Source organism: Notolepis coatsorum (assembly GCF_963971535.1).
Source record: "Notolepis coatsorum genome assembly, chromosome: 11".
Lineage (NCBI taxonomy): Eukaryota > Metazoa > Chordata > Actinopteri > Aulopiformes > Paralepididae > Notolepis > Notolepis coatsorum.
The window spans coordinates 123,465,497-123,490,653 of record NC_140175.1 but is presented as its reverse complement, the minus strand read 5'-3'; the positions used below and the strand labels follow the sequence as shown (position 1 = coordinate 123,490,653).

General features: G+C 46.0%; 1 protein-coding gene across 1 annotated transcript in view; it reads left to right on the top strand.

Annotated features, from left to right (window-relative positions):
- Positions 1-25,157, top strand: part of slc25a25b (solute carrier family 25 member 25b) — a gene marked incomplete at its 3' end in the record, with an annotated part of 150,441 nt that overhangs the window by 95,865 nt on the left and 29,419 nt on the right. Inside the window, exons 6-7 of the mRNA XM_084324532.1 lie at positions 21,151-21,262; positions 21,441-21,599. Coding sequence (XP_084180658.1) covers positions 21,151-21,262; positions 21,441-21,599 — 271 coding nt within the window. The remainder of the gene's footprint in view (positions 1-21,150; positions 21,263-21,440; positions 21,600-25,157) is intronic.

Here is a 25,157-nt window from a genome sequence, read left to right as displayed (position 1 = left end):
CAGCTGGTTGTGTTGTTGTCCTCTAGTGAAAACAGTGTGTTAACAGCTGGTTGTGTTGTTGTCCTCTAGTGAAAACAGTGTGTTAACAGCTGGTTGTGTTGTTGTCCTCTAGTGAAAACAGTGTGTTAACAGCTGGTTGTGTTGTTGTCCTCTAGTGAAAACAGTGTGTTAACAGCTGGTTGTGTTGTTGTCCTCTAGTGAAAACAGTGTGTTAACAGCTGGTTGTGTTGTTGTCCTCTAGTGAAAACAGTGTGTTAACAGCTGGTTGTGTTGTTGTCCTCTAGTGAAAACAGTGTGTTAACAGCTGGTTGTGTTGTTGTCCTCTAGTGAAAACAGTGTGTTAACAGCTGGTTGTGTTGTTGTCCTCTAGTGGAAACAGTGTGTTAACAGCTGGTTGTGTTGTTGTCCTCTAGTGAAAACAGTGTGTTAACAGCTGGTTGTGTTGTTGTCCTCTAGTGAAAACAGTGTGTTAACAGCTGGTTGTGTTGTTGTCCTCTAGTGAAAACAGTGTCCTAACAGCTGGTTGTGTTGTTGTCCTCTAGTGAAAACAGTGTGTTAACAGCTGGTTGTGTTGTTGTCCTCTAGTGAAAACAGTGTGTTAACAGCTGGTTGTGTTGTTGTCCTCTAGTGAAAACAGTGTGTTAACAGCTGGTTGTGTTGTTGTCCTCTAGTGAAAACAGTGTGTTAACAGCTGGTTGTGTTGTTGTCCTCTAGTGAAAACAGTGTGTTAACAGCTGGTTGTGTTGTTGTCCTCTAGTGAAAACAGTGTCCTAACAGCTGGTTGTGTTGTTGTCCTCTAGTGAAAACAGTGTCCTAACAGCTGGTTGTGTTGTTGTCCTCTAGTGAAAACAGTGTGTTAACAGCTGGTTGTGTTGTTGTCCTCTAGTGAAAACAGTGTGTTAACAGCTGGTTGTGTTGTTGTCCTCTAGTGAAAACAGTGTGTTAACAGCTGGTTGTGTTGTTGTCCTCTAGTGAAAACAGTGTGTTAACAGCTGGTTGTGTTGTTGTCCTCTAGTGAAAACAGTGTGTTAACAGCTGGTTGTGTTGTTGTCCTCTAGTGAAAACAGTGTGTTAACAGCTGGTTGTGTTGTTGTCCTCTAGTGAAAACAGTGTGTTAACAGCTGGTTGTGTTGTTGTCCTCTAGTGAAAACAGTGTGTTAACAGCTGGTTGTGTTGTTGTCCTCTAGTGAAAACAGTGTGTTAACAGCTGGTTGTGTTGTTGTCATCTAGTGAAAACAGTGTGTTAACAGCTGGTTGTGTTGTTGTCCTCTAGTGAAAACAGTGTGTTAACAGCTGGTTGTGTTGTTGTCCTCTAGTGAAAACAGTGTGTTAACAGCTGGTTGTGTTGTTGTCCTCTAGTGAAAACAGTGTGTTAACAGCTGGTTGTGTTGTTGTCCTCTAGTGAAAACAGTGTGTTAACAGCTGGTTGTGTTGTTGTCCTCTAGTGAAAACAGTGTGTTAACAGCTGGTTGTGTTGTTGTCCTCTAGTGAAAACAGTGTCCTAACAGCTGGTTGTGTTGTTGTCCTCTAGTGAAAACAGTGTGTTAACAGCTGGTTGTGTTGTTGTCCTCTAGTGAAAACAGTGTGTTAACAGCTGGTTGTGTTGTTGTCCTCTAGTGAAAACAGTGTGTTAACAGCTGGTTGTGTTGTTGTCCTCTAGTGAAAACAGTGTGTTAACAGCTGGTTGTGTTGTTGTCCTCTAGTGAAAACAGTGTGTTAACAGCTGGTTGTGTTGTTGTCCTCTAGTGAAAACAGTGTGTTAACAGCTGGTTGTGTTGTTGTCCTCTAGTGAAAACAGTGTGTTAACAGCTGGTTGTGTTGTTGTCCTCTAGTGAAAACAGTGTGTTAACAGCTGGTTGTGTTGTTGTCCTCTAGTGAAAACAGTGTGTTAACAGCTGGTTGTGTTGTTGTCCTCTAGTGAAAACAGTGTGTTAACAGCTGGTTGTGTTGTTGTCCTCTAGTGAAAACAGTGTGTTAACAGCTGGTTGTGTTGTTGTCCTCTAGTGAAAACAGTGTGTTAACAGCTGGTTGTGTTGTTGTCCTCTAGTGAAAACAGTGTGTTAACAGCTGGTTGTGTTGTTGTCCTCTAGTGAAAACAGTGTGTTAACAGCTGGTTGTGTTGTTGTCCTCTAGTGAAAACAGTGTGTTAACAGCTGGTTGTGTTGTTGTCCTCTAGTGAAAACAGTGTCCTAACAGCTGGTTGTGTTGTTGTCCTCTAGTGAAAACAGTGTGTTAACAGCTGGTTGTGTTGTTGTCCTCTAGTGAAAACAGTGTGTTAACAGCTGGTTGTGTTGTTGTCCTCTAGTGAAAACAGTGTGTTAACAGCTGGTTGTGTTGTTGTCCTCTAGTGAAAACAGTGTGTTAACAGCTGGTTGTGTTGTTGTCCTCTAGTGAAAACAGTGTGTTAACAGCTGGTTGTGTTGTTGTCCTCTAGTGAAAACAGTGTGTTAACAGCTGGTTGTGTTGTTGTCCTCTAGTGAAAACAGTGTGTTAACAGCTGGTTGTGTTGTTGTCCCTCTAGTGAAAACAGTGTCCTAACAGCTGGTTGTGTTGTTGTCCTCTAGTGAAAACAGTGTGTCCTAACAGCTGGTTGTGTTGTTGTCCTCTAGTGAAAACAGTGTGTTAACAGCTGGTTGTGTTGTTGTCCTCTAGTGAAAACAGTGTGTTAACAGCTGGTTGTGTTGTTGTCCTCTAGTGAAAACAGTGTGTTAACAGCTGGTTGTGTTGTTGTCCTCTAGTGAAAACAGTGTGTTAACAGCTGGTTGTGTTGTTGTCCTCTAGTGAAAACAGTGTGTTAACAGCTGGTTGTGTTGTTGTCCTCTAGTGAAAACAGTGTGTTAACAGCTGGTTGTGTTGTTGTCCTCTAGTGAAAACAGTGTGTTAACAGCTGGTTGTGTTGTTGTCCTCTAGTGAAAACAGTGTCTAACAGCTGGTTGTGTTGTTGTCCTCTAGTGAAAACAGTGTGTTAACAGCTGGTTGTGTTGTTGTCCTCTAGTGAAAACAGTGTCCTAACAGCTGGTTGTGTTGTTGTCCTCTAGTGAAAACAGTGTGTTAACAGCTGGTTGTGTTGTTGTCCTCTAGTGAAAACAGTGTGTTAACAGCTGGTTGTGTTGTTGTCCTCTAGTGAAAACAGTGTGTTAACAGCTGGTTGTGTTGTTGTCCTCTAGTGAAAACAGTGTGTTAACAGCTGGTTGTGTTGTTGTCCTCTAGTGAAAACAGTGTGTTAACAGCTGGTTGTGTTGTTGTCCTCTAGTGAAAACAGTGTGTTAACAGCTGGTTGTGTTGTTGTCCTCTAGTGAAAACAGTGTGTTAACAGCTGGTTGTGTTGTTGTCCTCTAGTGAAAACAGTGGTGTTAACAGCTGGTTGTGTTGTTGTCCTCTAGTGAAAACAGTGTGTTAACAGCTGGTTGTGTTGTTGTCCTCTAGTGAAAACAGTGTGTTAACAGCTGGTTGTGTTGTTGTCCTCTAGTGAAAACAGTGTGTTAACAGCTGGTTGTGTTGTTGTCCTCTAGTGAAAACAGTGTGTTAACAGCTGGTTGTGTTGTTGTCCTCTAGTGAAAACAGTGTGTTAACAGCTGGTTGTGTTGTTGTCCTCTAGTGAAAACAGTGTGTTAACAGCTGGTTGTGTTGTTGTCCTCTAGTGAAAACAGTGTGTTAACAGCTGGTTGTGTTGTTGTCCTCTAGTGAAAACAGTGTGTTAACAGCTGGTTGTGTTGTTGTCCTCTAGTGAAAACAGTGTGTTAACAGCTGGTTGTGTTGTTGTCCTCTAGTGAAAACAGTGTGTTAACAGCTGGTTGTGTTGTTGTCCTCTAGTGAAAACAGTGTGTTAACAGCTGGTTGTGTTGTTGTCCTCTAGTGAAAACAGTGTGTTAACAGCTGGTTGTGTTGTTGTCCTCTAGTGAAAACAGTGTGTTAACAGCTGGTTGTGTTGTTGTCCTCTAGTGAAAACAGTGTGTTAACAGCTGGTTGTGTTGTTGTCCTCTAGTGAAAACAGTGTGTTAACAGCTGGTTGTGTTGTTGTCCTCTAGTGAAAACAGTGTGTTAACAGCTGGTTGTGTTGTTGTCCTCTAGTGAAAACAGTGTGTTAACAGCTGGTTGTGTTGTTGTCCTCTAGTGAAAACAGTGTGTTAACAGCTGGTTGTGTTGTTGTCCTCTAGTGAAAACAGTGTGTTAACAGCTGGTTGTGTTGTTGTCCTCTAGTGAAAACAGTGTGTTAACAGCTGGTTGTGTTGTTGTCCTCTAGTGAAAACAGTGTGTTAACAGCTGGTTGTGTTGTTGTCCTCTAGTGAAAACAGTGTGTTAACAGCTGGTTGTGTTGTTGTCCTCTAGTGAAAACAGTGTGTTAACAGCTGGTTGTGTTGTTGTCCTCTAGTGAAAACAGTGTGTTAACAGCTGGTTGTGTTGTTGTCCTCTAGTGAAAACAGTGTGTTAACAGCTGGTTGTGTTGTTGTCCTCTAGTGAAAACAGTGTGTTAACAGCTGGTTGTGTTGTTGTCCTCTAGTGAAAACAGTGTGTTAACAGCTGGTTGTGTTGTTGTCCTCTAGTGAAAACAGTGTGTTAACAGCTGGTTGTGTTGTTGTCCTCTAGTGAAAACAGTGTGTTAACAGCTGGTTGTGTTGTTGTCCTCTAGTGAAAACAGTGTGTTAACAGCTGGTTGTGTTGTTGTCCTCTAGTGAAAACAGTGTGTAACAGCTGGTTGTGTTGTTGTCCTCTAGTGAAAACAGTGTGTTAACAGCTGGTTGTGTTGTTGTCCTCTAGTGAAAACAGTGTGTTAACAGCTGGTTGTGTTGTTGTCCTCTAGTGAAAACAGTGTGTTAACAGCTGGTTGTGTTGTTGTCCTCTAGTGAAAACAGTGTGTTAACAGCTGGTTGTGTTGTTGTCCTCTAGTGAAAACAGTGTGTTAACAGCTGGTTGTGTTGTTGTCCTCTAGTGAAAACAGTGTGTTAACAGCTGGTTGTGTTGTTGTCCTCTAGTGAAAACAGTGTGTTAACAGCTGGTTGTGTTGTTGTCCTCTAGTGAAAACAGTGTGTTAACAGCTGGTTGTGTTGTTGTCCTCTAGTGAAAACAGTGTGTTAACAGCTGGTTGTGTTGTTGTCCTCTAGTGAAAACAGTGTCCTAACAGCTGGTTGTGTTGTTGTCCTCTAGTGAAAACAGTGTGTTAACAGCTGGTTGTGTTGTTGTCCTCTAGTGAAAACAGTGTGTTAACAGCTGGTTGTGTTGTTGTCCTCTAGTGAAAACAGTGTGTTAACAGCTGGTTGTGTTGTTGTCCTCTAGTGAAAACAGTGTGTTAACAGCTGGTTGTGTTGTTGTCCTCTAGTGAAAACAGTGTGTTAACAGCTGGTTGTGTTGTTGTCCTCTAGTGAAAACAGTGTGTTAACAGCTGGTTGTGTTGTTGTCCTCTAGTGAAAACAGTGTGTTAACAGCTGGTTGTGTTGTTGTCCTCTAGTGAAAACAGTGTGTTAACAGCTGGTTGTGTTGTTGTCCTCTAGTGAAAACAGTGTGTTAACAGCTGGTTGTGTTGTTGTCCTCTAGTGAAAACAGTGTGTTAACAGCTGGTTGTGTTGTTGTCCTCTAGTGAAAACAGTGTGTTAACAGCTGGTTGTGTTGTTGTCCTCTAGTGAAAACAGTGTGTTAACAGCTGGTTGTGTTGTTGTCCTCTAGTGAAAACAGTGTGTTAACAGCTGGTTGTGTTGTTGTCCTCTAGTGAAAACAGTGTGTTAACAGCTGGTTGTGTTGTTGTCCTCTAGTGAAAACAGTGTGTTAACAGCTGGTTGTGTTGTTGTCCTCTAGTGAAAACAGTGTGTTAACAGCTGGTTGTGTTGTTGTCCTCTAGTGAAAACAGTGTGTTAACAGCTGGTTGTGTTGTTGTCCTCTAGTGAAAACAGTGTGTTAACAGCTGGTTGTGTTGTTGTCCTCTAGTGAAAACAGTGTGTTAACAGCTGGTTGTGTTGTTGTCCTCTAGTGAAAACAGTGTGTTAACAGCTGGTTGTGTTGTTGTCCTCTAGTGAAAACAGTGTGTTAACAGCTGGTTGTGTTGTTGTCCTCTAGTGAAAACAGTGTGTTAACAGCTGGTTGTGTTGTTGTCCTCTAGTGAAAACAGTGTCCTAACAGCTGGTTGTGTTGTTGTCCTCTAGTGAAAACAGTGTGTTAACAGCTGGTTGTGTTGTTGTCCTCTAGTGAAAACAGTGTCCTAACAGCTGGTTGTGTTGTTGTCCTCTAGTGAAAACAGTGTGTTAACAGCTGGTTGTGTTGTTGTCCTCTAGTGAAAACAGTGTGTTAACAGCTGATTGTGTTGTTGTCCTCTAGTGAAAACAGTGTGTTAACAGCTGATTGTGTTGTTGTCCTCTAGTGAAAACAGTGTGTTAACAGCTGGTTGTGTTGTTGTCCTCTAGTGAAAACAGTGTGTTAACAGCTGGTTGTGTTGTTGTCCTCTAGTGAAAACAGTGTCCTAACAGCTGGTTGTGTTGTTGTCCTCTAGTGAAAACAGTGTGTTAACAGCTGGTTGTGTTGTTGTCCTCTAGTGAAAACAGTGTGTTAACAGCTGGTTGTGTTGTTGTCCTCTAGTGAAAACAGTGTGTTAACAGCTGGTTGTGTTGTTGTCCTCTAGTGAAAACAGTGTCCTAACAGCTGGTTGTGTTGTTGTCCTCTAGTGAAAACAGTGTGTTAACAGCTGGTTGTGTTGTTGTCCTCTAGTGAAAACAGTGTGTTCTGTATCGTTAGGGCTCAGCTTGGCTTCGCCTTCTGCACTATCTCGCGTACGTGCACGCGTACTGAATAAACCACAAATGTACCTCTAATACCAGTATTAGTCTGACCACACCCCTCATCAGCTTACCTTCATAAGCAGGTGTGTGGTCACCTGCTCTCCTCCTTCTCGCTTTCACCACAAGGAAGAGGTGCCTCGGTAGATCCCCACACTTGACACCATGATGGAAGAAATTAGATTAGGAACAGCTTGGGAAACAAGGATACGTTGACATCATATCTTTATTTTCTCTCTCACTATTTTCGAGAAAATACGGCGATATTGTCTTCGTACTGGAGTGTCTAGAAGATGATGATCATTCTACAAACCCTCCACCGGTTTTCGTATTGGGAGCACGCCGCTGCATGCTTCTCAACTGCAGTTCCTTGCTGTGTTTGTTGGGGTGAAACCTGTCAGGCCACAGCTGAACTGTCGGACATGCCGCTGTTGTGAGGAGCGGTGCGTTCCAGGTTGGGTGAGTAGTGTTTGCTGGCGGGCTCCACTTGTCTGTTAGTGCTATGGGGGCTACTAGACAAAGTTTATGGAAACCGGCCCCAGGCTAGGGTCCTTTGTTTAGCCGTCTAGGCGACAGAAGGCCTTGGTCTGGCGACCATTATAGTTTTAACTAGTGGGCCGCGACCATTGACACTGGTGATCCCTGTGTGTTCTGGACGAGTGGATTCTCTCTGTCACCGTGTTAAGACCCCATCTTTCATATCCAAATGAGAGTATTCCTTCACGAGGGGATATGTGCATGTAATGTGCGATAGCGGCAGATTCATGTTCAAAGTCAGCTATACAGGCCAGTTGGTACTGTGCTGATTCCGCCGGACGTGTTATTGTCACCGTTGTGAAGCGGTGTTGACGTCTTGTTTCTCTTTTCTCTTAAAAAGTGAGGAGGGTTCAGAACGGCGGCCTGTCTGGGTGAGTGTTATGTCATTGTTTACATGTTCATAGCTTACGGTTAGCCGGTCGGTGGCCTGGCGCGGGGAGCTTGGCTTCTCGCGCGCCGCCGGGAGCTCGCTCCTGATCGCGTGCGTCGTAGATCGGCGTCTCGCGAGCGGAAGCGATAGCACCCGAACGGCTGGAGCAGCCGTTAGCTTGATGCTATTCTGTTGAACGTGCTTTGATTTTTAACATGTTTTACACTCTTGACCACGACGTCATCCTTGACAGGGGATGTTCGTCAACCCTGCCCGAGCCTAGACGGGGATTGCGTCAACAAAGAGGACTGTAGCGACTGGTGGAGCGGCGACGCTGCCCGGATCGAACAACACGGGACGCTTGTGACTGCACTTCGCTGATCTGCGTTCCGGGCAGGTACGGGGTTGGCCAGACCCTCATAACACGTCTTCTGGTTTTACCTTGCTAAATGTATTGTGAATGACGGTGTTTTTTCCCAAAACGTGTGTTGTTGCAATGCATTTGAGATACGTTGCGGGTTGTGTGTGAGCTGTTTTTGTCACTGGCAGTAGCTTCTCCGTGCAGGTCGTGATGTATTGATCTGGTTGTTGTGTGAGAAACATCATGGTGTTTATGTGTACCGTGTACTCACTACTAAGGCAACTAACCTATGAAGCTATGCTTGGTGACGAGTGAGTAAAAGAATGTTCTTTCTCAGACTGTAATGACAATGGACAGTGAGTTCACACATTAACAGGTTTTCCTGTTTTAACTGGCCGTATTAAGGGTAAAAGTAGGAGGATTGTGTTTCCCCCCGGTTCCCTGGGGACTTCTTCATCCTCCTCTCAGACATGTTGTTGCACTACATTGTGTCACTGTGTGGTAGGGATACGATGTAACCCTTAGCTTGATTGCTGAGGTTGTGCTAAATCTGCTGGAGAAACTTATTTCCTAAAGGGAAATTGGTTTGGTTGCGGTCATGTGTGCTTAGCAAGGCCTGTGGTCGATACTAATCAAGAATGATGTATTCTCTCATTGTGATGATGATGGGTTGTGTGTGTCATGTGACCTACAACTGGGTTGTACTGGCCACAGAAGCACATGTGTATGTTGGACCGGGGTTCTTAGAGCCCTCTCTATTCTGTGTTTTTCCTTAGTAAAAATCAGATAGCAGGTTAGCTCGTGCGCTGTGTGGAGCTGTGAAACGCTTCATAGAGCTGACTATGACTGTGTCATATTCTCTTTTTGTCGTTACGTCGTATCATGGGTGTGGGGTCGTAAAGGGGTGAACTGGTAACCTTTCCTCTCCCCATTGTTCTGTCGGTCAGGGGTACACCCCCTGTCCTTCAAGGTTCCCGTCACGTGGCGGTTCGGCACGTTACGGGGGGGGGGGGGGGGGGGGGGGGGAGGGAGTTCCTGGTCCCACGGCCTGGTATATTGGGCGTGTGCACCGCAGGAATTCCCCCGCCATAGAGTACGTCACCGTGCGCGTCTCTGTTGGTAGGACTTCCGTGTGCTGTTCAGGTCCATGTGATGGATCTGTTTTCAGGGGGGGTGGTCAGGGCTCCTCCTCACCAAGCGCCTACTCAGGCCTTCTGTGAGTTCGGACTCCTTCTTCCATGTGATCCATGTGAGGAAGCCTCCATCAGAGTACAGAGCCTTCCTCCTCAGATTGTCAAAATGAGTGGACCCTCTAGAAGGGTCCTTTTCTATTGTATGTATATTCGATTCAATTCGTTTATTGAGTGTGTTTGGGTTCGGTGCCTCTTCCCCGGAGGCCCTAAAACCAGTTTTTTACATGGCTCAAGGTGCAATATATTCTTTTCAATCTGTACAGCTCGCGTGGGAAGTCTCTCTGGGGATCCCCGTCTCTTTCCTATGGGAGGGTGGTGGGATGTAAAAATGTGAACATTTTTTACCCCGGCTGTGTAGACTGGGATACATACTGTTGATGCTTCCTTCTTTCTATTCCAGAAGTGTTGGAGTTAGGGAGTGTCACACCCCTCTTGTCGTTCCCCTGGGCGCCTTGGGGATTCAATGACAGGTCTAAATAGCCTGTTCATTGATGGGGGTGTGTCCCGACGCACGTATAGTGCTAGCTCGCTGTAAACAGGCGATTGACTGGCACGCCTTAGTTGCTTGTGGTTGAAACAGCGTTTTTATAAAGCAACTGGGATGGGGGTTTTTCCTCTTCCGGCGACCACATCCCATGACCTGGGTGGGTTGTCGACGGATCCTCGTTCATGTCTGGGGGATGATGACGGGATGGATCTGAACATATGTAGTGGGGTCTCACGCCCTTGGGGTGGGCCACCAGGCGCGGTTCGTCCCGACGTCTGGGTGGCGCCTTCTTTTCATGTTAAGATCAACACGCATATCTGCCCTTTTCCTGGGGCATGTCGGCGTGGTTAGGGCACGGGACTGGTTCTGGTCACGCTGGTCCAGATCAGTTGAACCCGTTGTCCGCCGGGGATGCAGATCTGCTGTTCTGGTACCCTGAGGGACTTGGGCTTTTTTCAGGGGGAAAAATGCCAGGTCGGTCTGGGTGTCACAGGGTTAAGCGCTATGGAGACCCTGGTTGGGTATGTTTTTTACTCAGCACTGTCGTCATGGCTTACAGCCATGCCATTCTGTACGCGCTCGATCTCGTCGGATCTCGGCCGCTACACAGGTTGGTCCTGGTTAGTACTTGGTTGGGAGACCGCCGGGGAATACCAGGTACGGTGTGCTTAGGGGCTGGTTCTCCATTGTTTTTCGCTCCTCTCTCACGCATGGCGAAGAGGGGCCTGTGGGGGTGGTTTTTTGACCTCCTCTGGTGACCCTGTGCTTCCCGTACCGCCAGGCCCGGTCCGAAGTGATGTTTGCGACCCGTAGGCCTGGGTTAACCCTTTTTGGAAACTGAAACACTTGTACTGCGGTATAGCCGGTGTATACCCGCAGGTGTGTTTTGGAGTTTTTTCTTGAGGGGTTATAGGAACAACCACCGCATTGGGTAACACCGAGGTGGTTGGTTCCCTGGTGTGTTGGAGCAGTGTCAACTCCCGGGTTCACCGGTTGAGGGTGCCCCTGCACGTTCATGACGTCTGCCAATCGTGTCAGCCTTCTCTGCCTCGACCCCTCTGGGTGGGGGTTGTTAAATGGAGGCTTGGTCATGCAACACCGCCAGCTTACGCTCCTTCCGCCGGGGCGGCTGTGTTCAGCTGTCCCCTCTGGCGCCTGTCTCGTCCGCAGTCTCCAGGCTAGGGTTAACAGCCTGTTGCCTGGTTTTTCCCCGGTGCGCTGCCTGCTTCCGTTGGTTGACCTTTTTTTTGTGTGCTTACGGCCATGCTGACTGCCTATTCTGCAGGGTCAGTGTGCCAGGCGGTGTACTATTGGGGGGACGGGGCCCGCTCGGCTTACTGGCCTGGTTGGTTCCGCCTGGGAATACCAGGTGCAGTAACTGAGGGGCCTTTGTCCGAATACGCTGGCGATGTGGGGGGCGGGGCACTACGTGCCCACCTGGTGGGGTCTTGATGCTGGCATCATGGACTTCTCCGGGCCCCCATTCCAGGGAGTCCAGTCCTTTTGGTGGGTCTGGGTCTTCCTTCGTGCTCCGCTGCTACGGCCTTGCCACGGGGTTGGGTTTGCCCTTGACCCCGTGATTCTGGGGGCAGTAACGAGGTTGTTCCTCCGTTCGTTCCCGGGTGGCATGCGGGTTGTGCGTGTGTGTAGTCGTGGGTCAAGCCACGGTCTGCTCACCCTGTGCGTTGAGTTGCTTGAGTGCCTCTTCGCACGGTCGGGTCCGTCGCCCTCCCGTGACGTCCCTAATAGGGGGGCTACCCTCCATTAGGGGGGGTCGGGGGGGCTCGGCCCTCCCTGTTCTGATGGTTTTGGGGGGCTGTCAGCGGGGTGTATTTGTCAGCCAAGTGGCTCCGCTTGGCCTCCCTTGTGCAGAAGGCGAAGCCAAGCTGAGCCACTAACGATACAGAACGTTAGGTTATGACTATAACCAAGTTCTGTTAGTTAGGGGCGATGCTTGGCTTCGGACGGCCGCTGCAGCCCTTGACCTCACCTTGTGGTGAAAGCTTGGGAAGGAGGAGAGCAGGTGACCACACACCTGCTTATGAAGGTAAGCTGATGAGGGGTGTGGTCAGACTAATACTGGTATTAGAGGTACATTTGTGGTTTATTCAGTACGCGTGCACGTACGCGAGATAGTGCAGAAGGCGAAGCCAAGCATCGCCCTAACTAACAGAACTTGGTTATAGTCATAACCTAACGTTAACAGCTGGTTGTGTTGTTGTCCTCTAGTGAAAACAGTGTGTTAACAGCTGGTTGTGTTGTTGTCCTCTAGTGAAAACGTTGGGTTATGACTATAACCAAGTTCTGTTAGTTAGGGGCGATGCTTGGCATCGCCTTCTGCACTATCTCGCGTACGTGCACGCGTACTGAATAAACCACAAATGTACCTCTAATACCAGTATTAGTCTGACCACACCCCTCATCAGCTTACCTTCATAAGCAGGTGTGTGGTCACCTGCTCTCCTCCTTCCCAAGCTTTCACCACAAGGTGAGGACAAGGGCTGCAGCGGCGTCCGATGCCAAGCATCGCCCCTAACTAACAGAACTTGGTTATAGTCATAACCCAACGTTCTGTATCGTTAGTGGCTTAGCTTGGCATCGCCTTCTGCACAAGGGAGGCCAAGCGGAGCCACTTGGCTGACAAATACACCCCGCTGACAGCCCCCCAAAACCATCAGAACAGGGAGGGCCGAGCCCCCCCGACCCCCCCTAATGGAGGGTAGCCCCCCTATTAGGGACGTCACGGGAGGGCGACGGACCCGACCGTGCGAAGAGGCACTCAAGCAACTCAACGCACAGGGTGAGCAGACCGTGGCTTGACCCACGACTACACACACGCACAACCCGCATGCCACCCGGGAACGAACGGAGGAACAACCTCGTTACTGCCCCCAGAATCACGGGGTCAAGGGCAAACCCAACCCCGTGGCAAGGCCGTAGCAGCGGAGCACGAAGGAAGACCCAGACCCACCAAAAGGACTGGACTCCCTGGAATGGGGGCCCGGAGAAGTCCATGACGCCAGCATCAAGACCCCACCAGGTGGGCACGTAGTGCCCCGCCCCCCACATCGCCAGCGTATTCGGACAAAGGCCCCTCAGTTACTGCACCTGGTATTCCCAGGCGGAACCAACCAGGCCAGTAAGCCGAGCGGGCCCCGTCCCCCCAATAGTACACCGCCTGGCACACTGACCCTGCAGAATAGGCAGTCAGCATGGCCGTAAGCACACAAAAAAGGTTAACCAACGGAAGCAGGCAGCGCACCGGGGAAAAACCAGGCAACAGGCTGTTAACCCTAGCCTGGAGACTGCGGACGAGACAGGCGCCAGAGGGGACAGCTGAACACAGCCGCCCCGGCGGAAGGAGCGTAAGCTGGCGGTGTTGCATGACCAAGCCTCCATTTAACAACCCCCACCCAGAGGGGTCGAGGCAGAGAAGGCTGACACGATTGGCAGACGTCATGAACGTGCAGGGGCACCCTCAACCGGTGAACCCGGGAGTTGACACTGCTCCAACACACCAGGGAATCAACCACCTCGGTGTTACCCAATGCGGTGGTTGTTCCTATAACCCCTCAAGAAAAAACTCCAAAACACACCTGCGGGTATACACCGGCTATACCGCAGTACAAGCGTTTCAGTTTCCAAAAAGGGTTAACCCAGGCCTACGGGTCGCAAACATCACTTCGGACCGGGCCTGGCGGTACGGGAAGCACAGGGTCACCAGAGGAGGTCAAAAAACCACCCCCACAGGCCCCTCTTCGCCATGCGTGAGAGAGGAGCGAAAAACAATGGAGAACCAGCCCCTAAGCACACCGTACCTGGTATTCCCCGGCGGCCTCCCAACCAAGTACTAACCAGGACCAACCTGTGTAGCGGCCGAGATCCGACGAGATCGAGCGCGTACAGAATGGCATGGCTGTAAGCCATGACGACAGTGCTGAGTAAAAACATACCCAACCAGGGTCTCCATAGCGCTTAACCCTGTGACACCCAGACCGACCTGGCATTTTTCCCCCTGAAAAAAGCCCAAGTCCCTCAGGGTACCAGAACAGCAGATCTGCATCCCCGGCGGACAACGGGTTCAACTGATCTGGACCAGCGTGACCAGAACCAGTCCCGTGCCCTAACCACGCCGACATGCCTACTCCAGGAGAAGGGCAGATATGCGTGTTGATCTTAACATGAAAAGAAGGCGCCACCCAGACGTCGGGACGAACCGCGCCTGGTGGCCCACCCCAAGGGCGTGAGACCCCACTACATATGTTCAGATCCATCCCGTCATCATCCCCCAGACATGAACGAGGATCCGTCGACAACCCACCCAGGTCATGGGATGTGGTCGCCGGAAGAGGAAAAACCCCCATCTCAGTTGCTTTATAAAAACGCTGTTTCAACCACAAGCAACTAAGGCGTGCCAGTCAATCGCCTGTTTACAGCGAGCTAGCACTATACGTGCGTCGGGACACACCCCCATCAATGAACAGGCTATTTAGACCTGTCATTGAATCCCCAAGGCGCCCAGGGGAACGACAAGAGGGGTGTGACACTCCCTAACTCCAACACTTCTGGAATAGAAAGAAGGAAGCATCAACAGTATGTATCCCAGTCTACACAGCCGGGGTAAAAAATGTTCACATTTTTACATCCCACCACCCTCCCATAGGAAAGAGACGGGGATCCCCAGAGAGACTTCCCACGCGAGCTGTACAGATTGAAAAGAATATATTGCACCTTGAGCCATGTAAAAAACTGGTTTTAGGGCCTCCGGGGAAGAGGCACCGAACCCATACACACTCAATAAACGAATTGAATCGAATATACATACAATAGAAAAGGACCCTTCTAGAGGGTCCACTCACTTTGACAATCTGAGGAGGAAGGCTCTGTACTCTGATGGAGGCTTCCTCACATGGATCACATGGAAGAAGGAGTCCGAACTCACAGAAGGCCTGAGTAGGCGCTTGGTGAGGAGGAGCCCTGACCACCCCCCCTGAAAACAGATCCATCACATGGACCTGAACAGCACACGGAAGTCCTACCAACAGAGACGCGCACGGTGACGTACTCTATGGCGGGGGAATTCCTGCGGTGCACACGCCCAATATACCAGGCCGTGGGACCAGGAACTCCCTCCCCCCCCCCCCCCCCCCCCCCCCCGTAACGTGCCGAACCGCCACGTGACGGGAACCTTGAAGGACAGGGGGTGTACCCCTGACCGACAGAACAATGGGGAGAGGAAAGGTTACCAGTTCACCCCTTTACGACCCCACACCCATGATACGACGTAACGACAAAAAGAGAATATGACACAGTCATAGTCAGCTCTATGAAGCGTTTCACAGCTCCACACAGCGCACGAGCTAACCTGCTATCTGATTTTTACTAAGGAAAAACACAGAATAGAGAGGGCTCTAAGAACCCCGGTCCAACATACACATGTGCTTCTGTGGCCAGTACAACCCAGTTGTAGGTCACATGACACACACAACCCATCATCATCACAATGAGAGAATACATCATTCTTGATTAGTATCGACCACAGGCCTTGCTAAGCACACATGACAGCAACCAAACCAATTTCCCTTTAGGAAATAAGTTTCTCCAGCAGATTTAGCACAACCTCAGCAATCAAGCTGAGAGTTACATCGTATCCCTACCACACAAAAGACACAATTAATGCACAACATGTCTGATAGGAGGTGATAAAGTCCCCAGGGAACCGGGGGGGGAAAAACACAATCCTCCTATTTTACCCTCAATACGGCCAGTTAAAACAGGAAAACCTGTTAATGTGTGAACTCACTGTCCATTGTCATTACAGTCTGAGAAAGAACATTCTTTTACTCACTCGTCACCAAGCATAGCTTCATAGGTTAGTTGCCTTAGTAGTGAGTACACGGTACACATAAACACCATGATGTTTCTCACACAACAACCAGATCAATACATCACGACCTGCACGGAGAAGCTACTGCCAGTGACAAAAACAGCTCACACACAACCCGCAACGTATCTCAAATGCATTACAACAACACACGTTTTGGGAAAAAACACCGTCATTCACAATACATTTAGCAAGGTAAAACCAGAAGACGTGTTATGAGGGTCTGGCCAACCCCGTACCTGCCCGGAACGCAGATCAGCGAAGTGCAGTCACAAGCCACCGTAGAACACAGCCCTCTTTGTTGACGCAATCCCCGTCTAGGCTCAGGCAGGGTTGACGAACATCCCCTGTCAAGGATGACGTCGTGGTCAAGAGTGTAAAACATGTTAAAAATCAAAGCACGTTCAACAGAATAGCATCAAGCTAACGGCTGCTCCAACCGTTCGGGTGCTATCGCTTCCGCTCGCGAGACGCCGATCTACGACGCACGCGATCAGGAGCGAGCTCCCGGCGGCGCGCGAGAAGCCAAGCTACCCCGCGCCAGGCCACCGACCGGCTAACCGTAAGCTATGAACATGTAAACAATGACATAACACTCACCCAGACAGGCCGCCGTTCTGAACCCTCCTCACTTTTTAAGAGAAAAGAGAAAACAAGACGTCAACACCGCTTCACAACGGTGACAATAACACGTCCGGCGGAATCAGCACAGTACCAACTGGCCTGTATAGCTGACTTTGAACATGAATCTGCCGCTATCGCACATTACATGCACATATCCCCTCGTGAAGGAATACTCTCATTTGGATATGAAAGATGGGGTCTTAACACGGTGACAGAGAGAATCCACTCGTCCAGAACACACAGGGATCACCAGTGTCAATGGTCGCGGCCCACTAGTTAAAACTATAATGGTCGCCAGACCAAGGCCTTCTGTCGCCTAGACGGCTAAACAAAGGACCCTAGCCTGGGGCCGGTTTCCATAAACTTTGTCTAGTAGCCCCCATAGCACTAACAGACAAGTGGAGCCCGCCAGCAAACACTACTCACCCAACCTGGAACGCACCGCTCCTCACAACAGCGGCATGTCCGACAGTTCAGCTGTGGCCTGACAGGTTTCACCCCAACAACACAGCAAGGAACTGCAGTTGAGAAGCATGCAGCGGCGTGCTCCCAATACGAAAACCGGTGGAGGGTTTGTAGAATGATCATCATCTTCTAGACACTCCAGTACGAAGACAATATCGCCGTATTTTCTCGAAAATAGTGAGAGAGAAAATAAAGATATGATGTCAACGTATCCTTGTTTCCCAAGCTGTTCCTAATCCAATTTCTTCCATCATGGTGTCAAGTGTGGGGATCTACCGAGGCACCTCTTCCTTGTGGTGAAAGCGAGAAGGAGGAGAGCAGGTGACCACACACCTGCTTATGAAGGTAAGCTGATGAGGGGTGTGGTCAGACTAATACTGGTATTAGAGGTACATTTGTGGTTTATTCAGTATGCGTGCACGTACGCGAGATAGTGCAGAAGGCGATGCCAAGCTAAGCCACTAACGATACAGAACAGTGTGTTAACAGCTGGTTGTGTTGTTGTCCTCTAGTGAAAACAGTGTGTTAACAGCTGGTTGTGTTGTTGTCCTCTAGTGAAAACAGTGTGTTAACAGCTGGTTGTGTTGTTGTCCTCTAGTGAAAACAGTGTGTTAACAGCTGGTTGTGTTGTTGTCCTCTAGTGAAAACAGTGTGTTAACAGCTGGTTGTGTTGTTGTCCTCTAGTGAAAACAGTGTGTTAACAGCTGGTTGTGTTGTTGTCCTCTAGTGAAAACAGTGTGTTAACAGCTGGTTGTGTTGTTGTCCTCTAGTGAAAACAGTGTGTTAACAGCTGGTTGTGTTGTTGTCCTCTAGTGAAAACAGTGTGTTAACAGCTGGTTGTGTTGTTGTCCTCTAGTGAAAACAGTGTGTTAACAGCTGGTTGTGTTGTTGTCCTCTAGTGAAAACAGTGTGTTAACAGCTGGTTGTGTTGTTGTCCTCTAGTGAAAACAGTGTGTTAACAGCTGGTTGTGTTGTTGTCCTCTAGTGAAAACAGTGTGTTAACAGCTGGTTGTGTTGTTGTCCTCTAGTGAAAACAGTGTGTTAACAGCTGGTTGTGTTGTTGTCCTCTAGTGAAAACAGTGTGTTAACAGCTGGTTGTGTTGTTGTCCTCTAGTGAAAACAGTGTGTTAACAGCTGGTTGTGTTGTTGTCCTCTAGTGAAAACAGTGTGTTAACAGCTGGTTGTGTTGTTGTCCTCTAGTGAAAACAGTGTGTTAACAGCTGGTTGTGTTGTTGTCCTCTAGTGAAAACAGTGTGTTAACAGCTGGTTGTGTTGTTGTCCTCTAGTGAAAACAGTGTGTTAACAGCTGGTTGTGTTGTTGTCCTCTAGTGAAAACAGTGTGTTAACAGCTGGTTGTGTTGTTGTCCTCTAGTGAAAACAGTGTGTTAACAGCTGGTTGTGTTGTTGTCCTCTAGTGAAAACAGTGTGTTAACAGCTGGTTGTGTTGTTGTCCTCTAGTGAAAACAGTGTGTTAACAGCTGGTTGTGTTGTTGTCCTCTAGTGAAAACAGTGTGTTAACAGCTGGTTGTGTTGTTGTCCTCTAGTGAAAACAGTGTGTTAACAGCTGGTTGTGTTGTTGTCCTCTAGTGAAAACAGTGTGTTAACAGCTGGTTGTGTTGTTGTCCTCTAGTGAAAACAGTGTGTTAACAGCTGGTTGTGTTGTTGTCCTCTAGTGAAAACAGTGTGTTAACAGCTGGTTGTGTTGTTGTCCTCTAGTGAAAACAGTGTCCTAACAGCTGGTTGTGTTGTTGTCCTCTAGTGAAAACAGTGTGTTAACAGCTGGTTGTGTTGTTGTCCTCTAGTGAAAACAGTGTGTTAACAGCTGGTTGTGTTGTTGTCCTCTAGTGAAAACAGTGTGTTAACAGCTGGTTGTGTTGTTGTCCTCTAGTGAAAACAGTGTGTTAACAGCTGGTTGTATTGTTGTCCTCTAGTGAAAACAGTGTGTTAACAGCTGGTTGTGTTGTTGTCCTCTAGTGAAAACAGTGTGTTAACAGCTGGTTGTGTTGTTGTCCTCTAGTGAAAACAGTGTGTTAACAGCTGGTTGTGTTGTTGTCCTCTAGTGAAAACAGTGTGTTAACAGCTGGTTGTGTTGTTGTCCTCTAGTGAAAACAGTGTGTTAACAGCTGGTTGTGTTGTTGTCCTCTAGTGAAAACAGTGTGTTAACAGCTGGTTGTGCTGTTGTCCTCTAGTGAAAACAGTGTGTTAACAGCTGGTTGTGTTGTTGTCCTCTAGTGAAAACAGTGTGTTAACAGCTGGTTGTGTTGTTGTCCTCTAGTGAAAACAGTGTGTTAACAGCTGGTTGTGTTGTTGTCCTCTAGTGAAAACAGTGTGTTAACAGCTGGTTGTGTTGTTGTCCTCTAGTGAAAACAGTGTGTTAACAGCTGGTTGTGTTGTTGTCCTCTAGTGAAAACAGTGTGTTAACAGCTGGTTGTGTTGTTGTCCTCTAGTGAAAACAGTGTCCTAACAGCTGGTTGTGTTGTTGTCCTCTAGTGAAAACAGTGTGTTAACAGCTGGTTGTGTTGTTGTCCTCTAGTGAAAACAGTGTGTTAACAGCTGGTTGTGTTGTTGTCCTCTAGTGAAAACAGTGTGTTAACAGCTGGTTGTGTTGTTGTCCTCTAGTGAAAACAGTGTGTTAACAGCTGGTTGTGTTGTTGTCCTCTAGTGAAAACAGTGTGTTAACAGCTGGTTGTGTTGTTGTCCTCTAGTGAAAACAGTGTGTTAACAGCTGGTTGTGTTGTTGTCCTCTAGTGAAAACAGTGTGTTAACAGCTGGTTGTGTTGTTGTCCTCTAGTGAAAACAGTGTGTTAACAGCTGGTTGTGTTGTTGTCCTCTAGTGAAAACAGTGTGTTAACAGCTGGTTGTGTTGTTGTCCTCTAGTGAAAACAGTGTGTTAACAGCTGGTTGTGTTGTTGTCCTCTAGTGAAAACAGTGTGTTAACAGCTGGTTGTGTTGTTGTCCTCTAGTGAAAACAGTGTGTTAACAGCTGGTTGTGTTGTTGTCCTCTAGTGAAAACAGTGTGTTAACAGCTGGTTGTGTTGTTGTCCTCTAGTGAAAACAGTGTGTTAACAGCTGGTTGTGTTGTTGTCCTCTAGTGAAAACAGTGTGTTAACAGCTGGTTGTGTTGTTGTCCTCTAGTGAAAACAGTGTGTTAACAGCTGGTTGTGTTGTTGTCCTCTAGTGAAAACAGTGTGTTAACAGCTGGTTGTGTTGTTGTCCTCTAGTGAAAACAGTGTGTTAACAGCTGGTTGTGTTGTTGTCCTCTAGTGAAAACAGTGTCCTAACAGCTGGTTGTGTTGTTGTCCTCTAGTGAAAACAGTGTCCTAACAGCTGGTTGTGTTGTTGTCCTCTAGTGAAAACAGTGTCCTAACAGCTGGTTGTGTTGTTGTCCTCTAGTGAAAACAGTGTGTTAACAGCTGGTTGTGTTGTTGTCCTCTAGTGAAAACAGTGTGTTAACAGCTGGTTGTGTTGTTGTCCTCTAGTGAAAACAGTGTGTTAACAGCTGGTTGTGTTGTTGTCCTCTAGTGAAAACAGTGTGTTAACAGCTGGTTGTGTTGTTGTCCTCTAGTGAAAACAGTGTGTTAACAGCTGGTTGTGTTGTTGTCCTCTAGTGAAAACAGTGTGTTAACAGCTGGTTGTGTTGTTGTCCTCTAGTGAAAACAGTGTGTTAACAGCTGGTTGTGTTGTTGTCCTCTAGTGAAAACAGTGTCCTAACAGCTGGTTGTGTTGTTGTCCTCTAGTGAAAACAGTGTGTTAACAGCTGGTTGTGTTGTTGTCCTCTAGTGAAAACAGTGTCCTAACAGCTGGTTGTGTTGTTGTCCTCTAGTGAAAACAGTGTGTTAACAGCTGGTTGTGTTGTTGTCCTCTAGTGAAAACAGTGTGTTAACAGCTGGTTGTGTTGTTGTCCTCTAGTGAAAACAGTGTGTTAACAGCTGGTTGTGTTGTTGTCCTCTAGTGAAAACAGTGTGTTAACAGCTGGTTGTGTTGTTGTCCTCTAGTGAAAACAGTGTGTTAACAGCTGGTTGTGTTGTTGTCCTCTAGTGAAAACAGTGTGTTAACAGCTGGTTGTGTTGTTGTCCTCTAGTGAAAACAGTGTCCTAACAGCTGGTTGTGTTGTTGTCCTCTAGTGAAAACAGTGTGTTAACAGCTGGTTGTGTTGTTGTCCTCTAGTGAAAACAGTGTGTTAACAGCTGGTTGTGTTGTTGTCCTCTAGTGAAAACAGTGTGTTAACAGCTGGTTGTGTTGTTGTCCTCTAGTGAAAACAGTGTGTTAACAGCTGGTTGTGTTGTTGTCCTCTAGTGAAAACAGTGTCCTAACAGCTGGTTGTGTTGTTGTCCTCTAGTGAAAACAGTGTGTTAACAGCTGGTTGTGTTGTTGTCCTCTAGTGAAAACAGTGTGTTAACAGCTGGTTGTGTTGTTGTCCTCTAGTGAAAACAGTGTGTTAACAGCTGGTTGTGTTGTTGTCCTCTAGCATGGATAAGAACGGCACCATGACCATCGACTGGAACGAGTGGAGAGACTACCACCTGCTGCACCCAGCGGACAACATCCCAGAGATCATCCTGTACTGGAAACACTCCACGGTGAGGCTCCCTGCATTCACGCCACAGAATATACAAATATATAACCACGTTTAATGCTATAGCAGAACTTATCATCATATGAAACTAGAGACTGCTAGGTGATGCTGACCAGTGTGTGTGAGGATGTTGCTTAGTGTTTGAGGCTGTTGTTTAGTGAACTGTTTGTTTCTCTCTGCAGATCTTTGACGTGGGCGAGAGCTTGTCGGTGCCTGATGAATTCACAGCAGAAGAGAAGAAAACGGGCATGTGGTGGCGCCACCTAGTGGCCGGGGGAGGAGCGGGCGGCGTGTCTCGAACGTGCACGGCTCCTCTGGACAGGCTCAAAGTACTGATGCAGGTATAGAGAACCGTCTTTAACTCAACATTGACTTGGACGCCGGGTGGATTTGTCTTCATATTGTGAGGTCATTGATTCAATCAAGGATCATGACATGCTATCATTTCATTTATTTTCAAGGAAATAATTAATTTAAAGTTGGGTGTGTTGCTGCAGTGACCAGAAACCATGTGTTCAATACAAGGGAAGAAATAGCTGCTGGAAAATACATCATGAAATTAGATTTTATTAAGACAAAGTTGTTGATGATGTTTCACAGATTCAAGGAAGTTGTATACAATTGTTGAAAAGGTAGATAATGTGTCCCTTTTAAGGATGTTCTTTTTCATTATTACTCAGTAGCAAATACTCCATTTACTGTCACTGTGCTGTTACCCTTTGATCACTTTCTCCATTCACTGCCTGCCACTGTTTCGACTGGTTAGAACAGCAGGTTAGATATTAGTGTTAGAACAGGAACAGCAGGTTAGATGTTAGTGTTAGAACAGGAACAGCAGGTTAGATATTAGTGTTAGAACAGGAACATGTTAGATATTAGTGTTAGAACAGGAACAGCAGGTTAGATATTAGTGTTAGAACAGGAACAGCAGGTTAGATGTTAGTGTTAGAACAGGAACAGCAGGTTAGATATTAGTGTTAGAACAGGAACAGCAGGTTAGATATTAGTGTTAGAACAGGAACAGGTTAGATATTAGTGTTAGAACAGGAACAGGTTAGATATTAGTGTTAGAACAGGAACAGCAGGTTAGATGTTAGTGTTAGAACAGGAACAGGTTAGATATTAGTGTTAGAACAGGAACAGGTTAGATATTAGTGTTAGAACAGGAACAGGAGGTTATATGTTAGTGTTAGAACAGGAACAGCTGGTTAGATGTTAGTGTTAGAACAGGAACAGCAGGTTAGATGTTAGTGTTAGAACAGGAACAGCTGGTTAGATATTAGTGTTAGAACAGGAACAGCAGGTTAGATATTAGTGTTAGAACAGGAACAGCTGGTTAGATATTAGTGTTAGAACAGGAACAGCTGGTTAGATGTTAGTGTTAGAACAGGAACAGCAGGTTAGATGTTAGTGTTAGAACAGGAACAGCTGGTTAGATATTAGTGTTAGAACAGGAACAGCAGGTTAGATATTAGTGTTAGAACAGGAACAGCTGGTTAGATATTAGTGTTAGAACAGGAACAGGTTAGATATTAGTGTTAGAACAGGAACAGCTGGTTAGATGTTAGTGTTAGAACAGGAACAGCAGGTTAGATGTTAGTGTTAGAACAGGAACAGCTGGTTAGATATTAGTGTTAGAACAGGAACAGCAGGTTAGATATTAGTGTTAGAACAGGAACAGCTGGTTAGATATTAGTGTTAGAACAGGAACAGGTTAGATATTAGTGTTAGAACAGGAACAGCAGGTTAGATGTTAGTGTTAGAACAGGAACAGCAGGTTAGATATTAGTGTTAGAACAGGAACAGCAGGTTAGATGTTAGTGTTAGAACAGGAACAGCAGGTTAGATATTAGTGTTAGAACAGGAACAGGTTAGATATTAGTGTTAGAACAGGAACAGCAGGTTAGATATTAGTGTTAGAACAGGAACAGGTTAGATATTAGTGTTAGAACAGGAACAGCAGGTTAGATATTAGTGTTAGAACAGGAACAGGTTAGATATTAGTGTTAGAACAGGAACAGCAGGTTAGATGTTAGTGTTAGAACAGGAACAGCTGGTTAGATGTTAGTGTTAGAACAGGAACAGGTTAGATGTTAGTGTTAGAACAGGAACAGGTTAGATATTAGTGTTAGAACAGGAACATGTTAGATATTAGTGTTAGAACAGGAACAGCAGGTTAGATATTAGTGTTAGAACAGGAACAGCAGGTTAGATATTAGTGTTAGAACAGGAACAGGTTAGATATTAGTGTTAGAACAGGAACAGCAGGTTAGATATTAGTGTTAGAACAGGAACAGCAGGTTAGATGTTAGTGTTAGAACAGGAACAGGTTAGATATTAGTGTTAGAACAGGAACAGCTGGTTAGATGTTAGTGTTAGAACAGGAACAGCAGGTTAGATGTTAGTGTTAGAACAGGAACAGCAGGTTAGATATTAGTGTTAGAACAGGAACAGGTTAGATATTAGTGTTAGAACAGGAACAGGTTAGATATTAGTGTTAGAACAGGAACAGCAGGTTAGATATTAGTGTTAGAACAGGAACAGGTTATATATTAGTTTTAGAACAGGAACAGGTTAGATATTATTGTTAGAACAGGAACAGCAGGTTAGATGTTAGTGTTAGAACAGGAACAGCAGGTTAGATATTAGTGTTAGAACAGGAACAGCAGGTTAGATATTAGTGTTAGAACAGGAACAGCAGGTTAGATATTAGTGTTAGAACAGGAACAGGTTAGATATTAGTGTTAGAACAGGAACAGCAGGTTAGATGTTAGTGTTAGAACAGGAACAGCAGGTTATATGTTAGTGTTAGAACAGGAACAGGTTAGATGTTAGTGTTAGAACAGGAACAGGTTAGATGTTAGTGTTAGAACAGGAACAGGTTAGATATTAGTGTTAGAACAGGAACAGCAGGTTAGATATTAGTGTTAGAACAGGAACAGGTTAGATATTAGTGTTAGAACAGGAACAGGTTAGATATTAGTGTTAGAACAGGAACAGGTTAGATATTAGTGTTAGAACAGGAACAGGAGGTTAGATGTTAGTGTTAGAACAGGAACAGCAGGTTAGATGTTAGTGTTAGAACAGGAACAGGTTATATATTAGTGTTAGAACAGGAACAGGTTAGATGTTAGTGTTAGAACAGGAACAGGTTAGATATTAGTGTTAGAACAGGAACAGGTTAGATGTTAGTGTTAGAACAGGAACAGCAGGTTAGATATTAGTGTTAGAACAGGAACAGGTTAGCTATTAGTGTTAGAACAGGAACAGCAGGTTAGATATTAGTGTTAGAACAGGAACAGGTTAGATATTAGTGTTAGAACAGGAACAGCAGGTTAGATATTAGTGTTAGAACAGGAACAGCAGGTTAGATGTTAGTGTTAGAACAGGAACAGGTTAGATATTATTGTTAGAACAGGACCAGCAGGTTAGATGTTAGTGTTAGAACAGGAACAGCAGGTTAGATATTAGTGTTAGAACAGGAACAGGTTAGATATTAGTGTTAGAACAGGAACAGGTTAGATATTAGTGTTAGAACAGGAACAGGTTAGATATTAGTGTTAGAACAGGAACAGCAGGTTAGATGTTAGTGTTAGAACAGGAACAGCAGGTTAGATATTAGTGTTAGAACAGGAACAGGTTAGATATTAGTGTTAGAACAGGAACAGCAGGTTAGATATTAGTGTTAGAACAGGAACAGCAGGTTAGATGTTAGTGTTAGAACAGGAACAGGTTAGATGTTAGTGTTAGAACAGGAACAGCAGGTTAGATATTAGTGTTAGAACAGGAACAGGTTATATATTAGTGTTAGAACAGGAACAGCAGGTTAGATATTAGTGTTAGAACAGGAACAGCAGGTTAGATGTTAGTGTTAGAACAGGAACAGGTTAGATATTAGT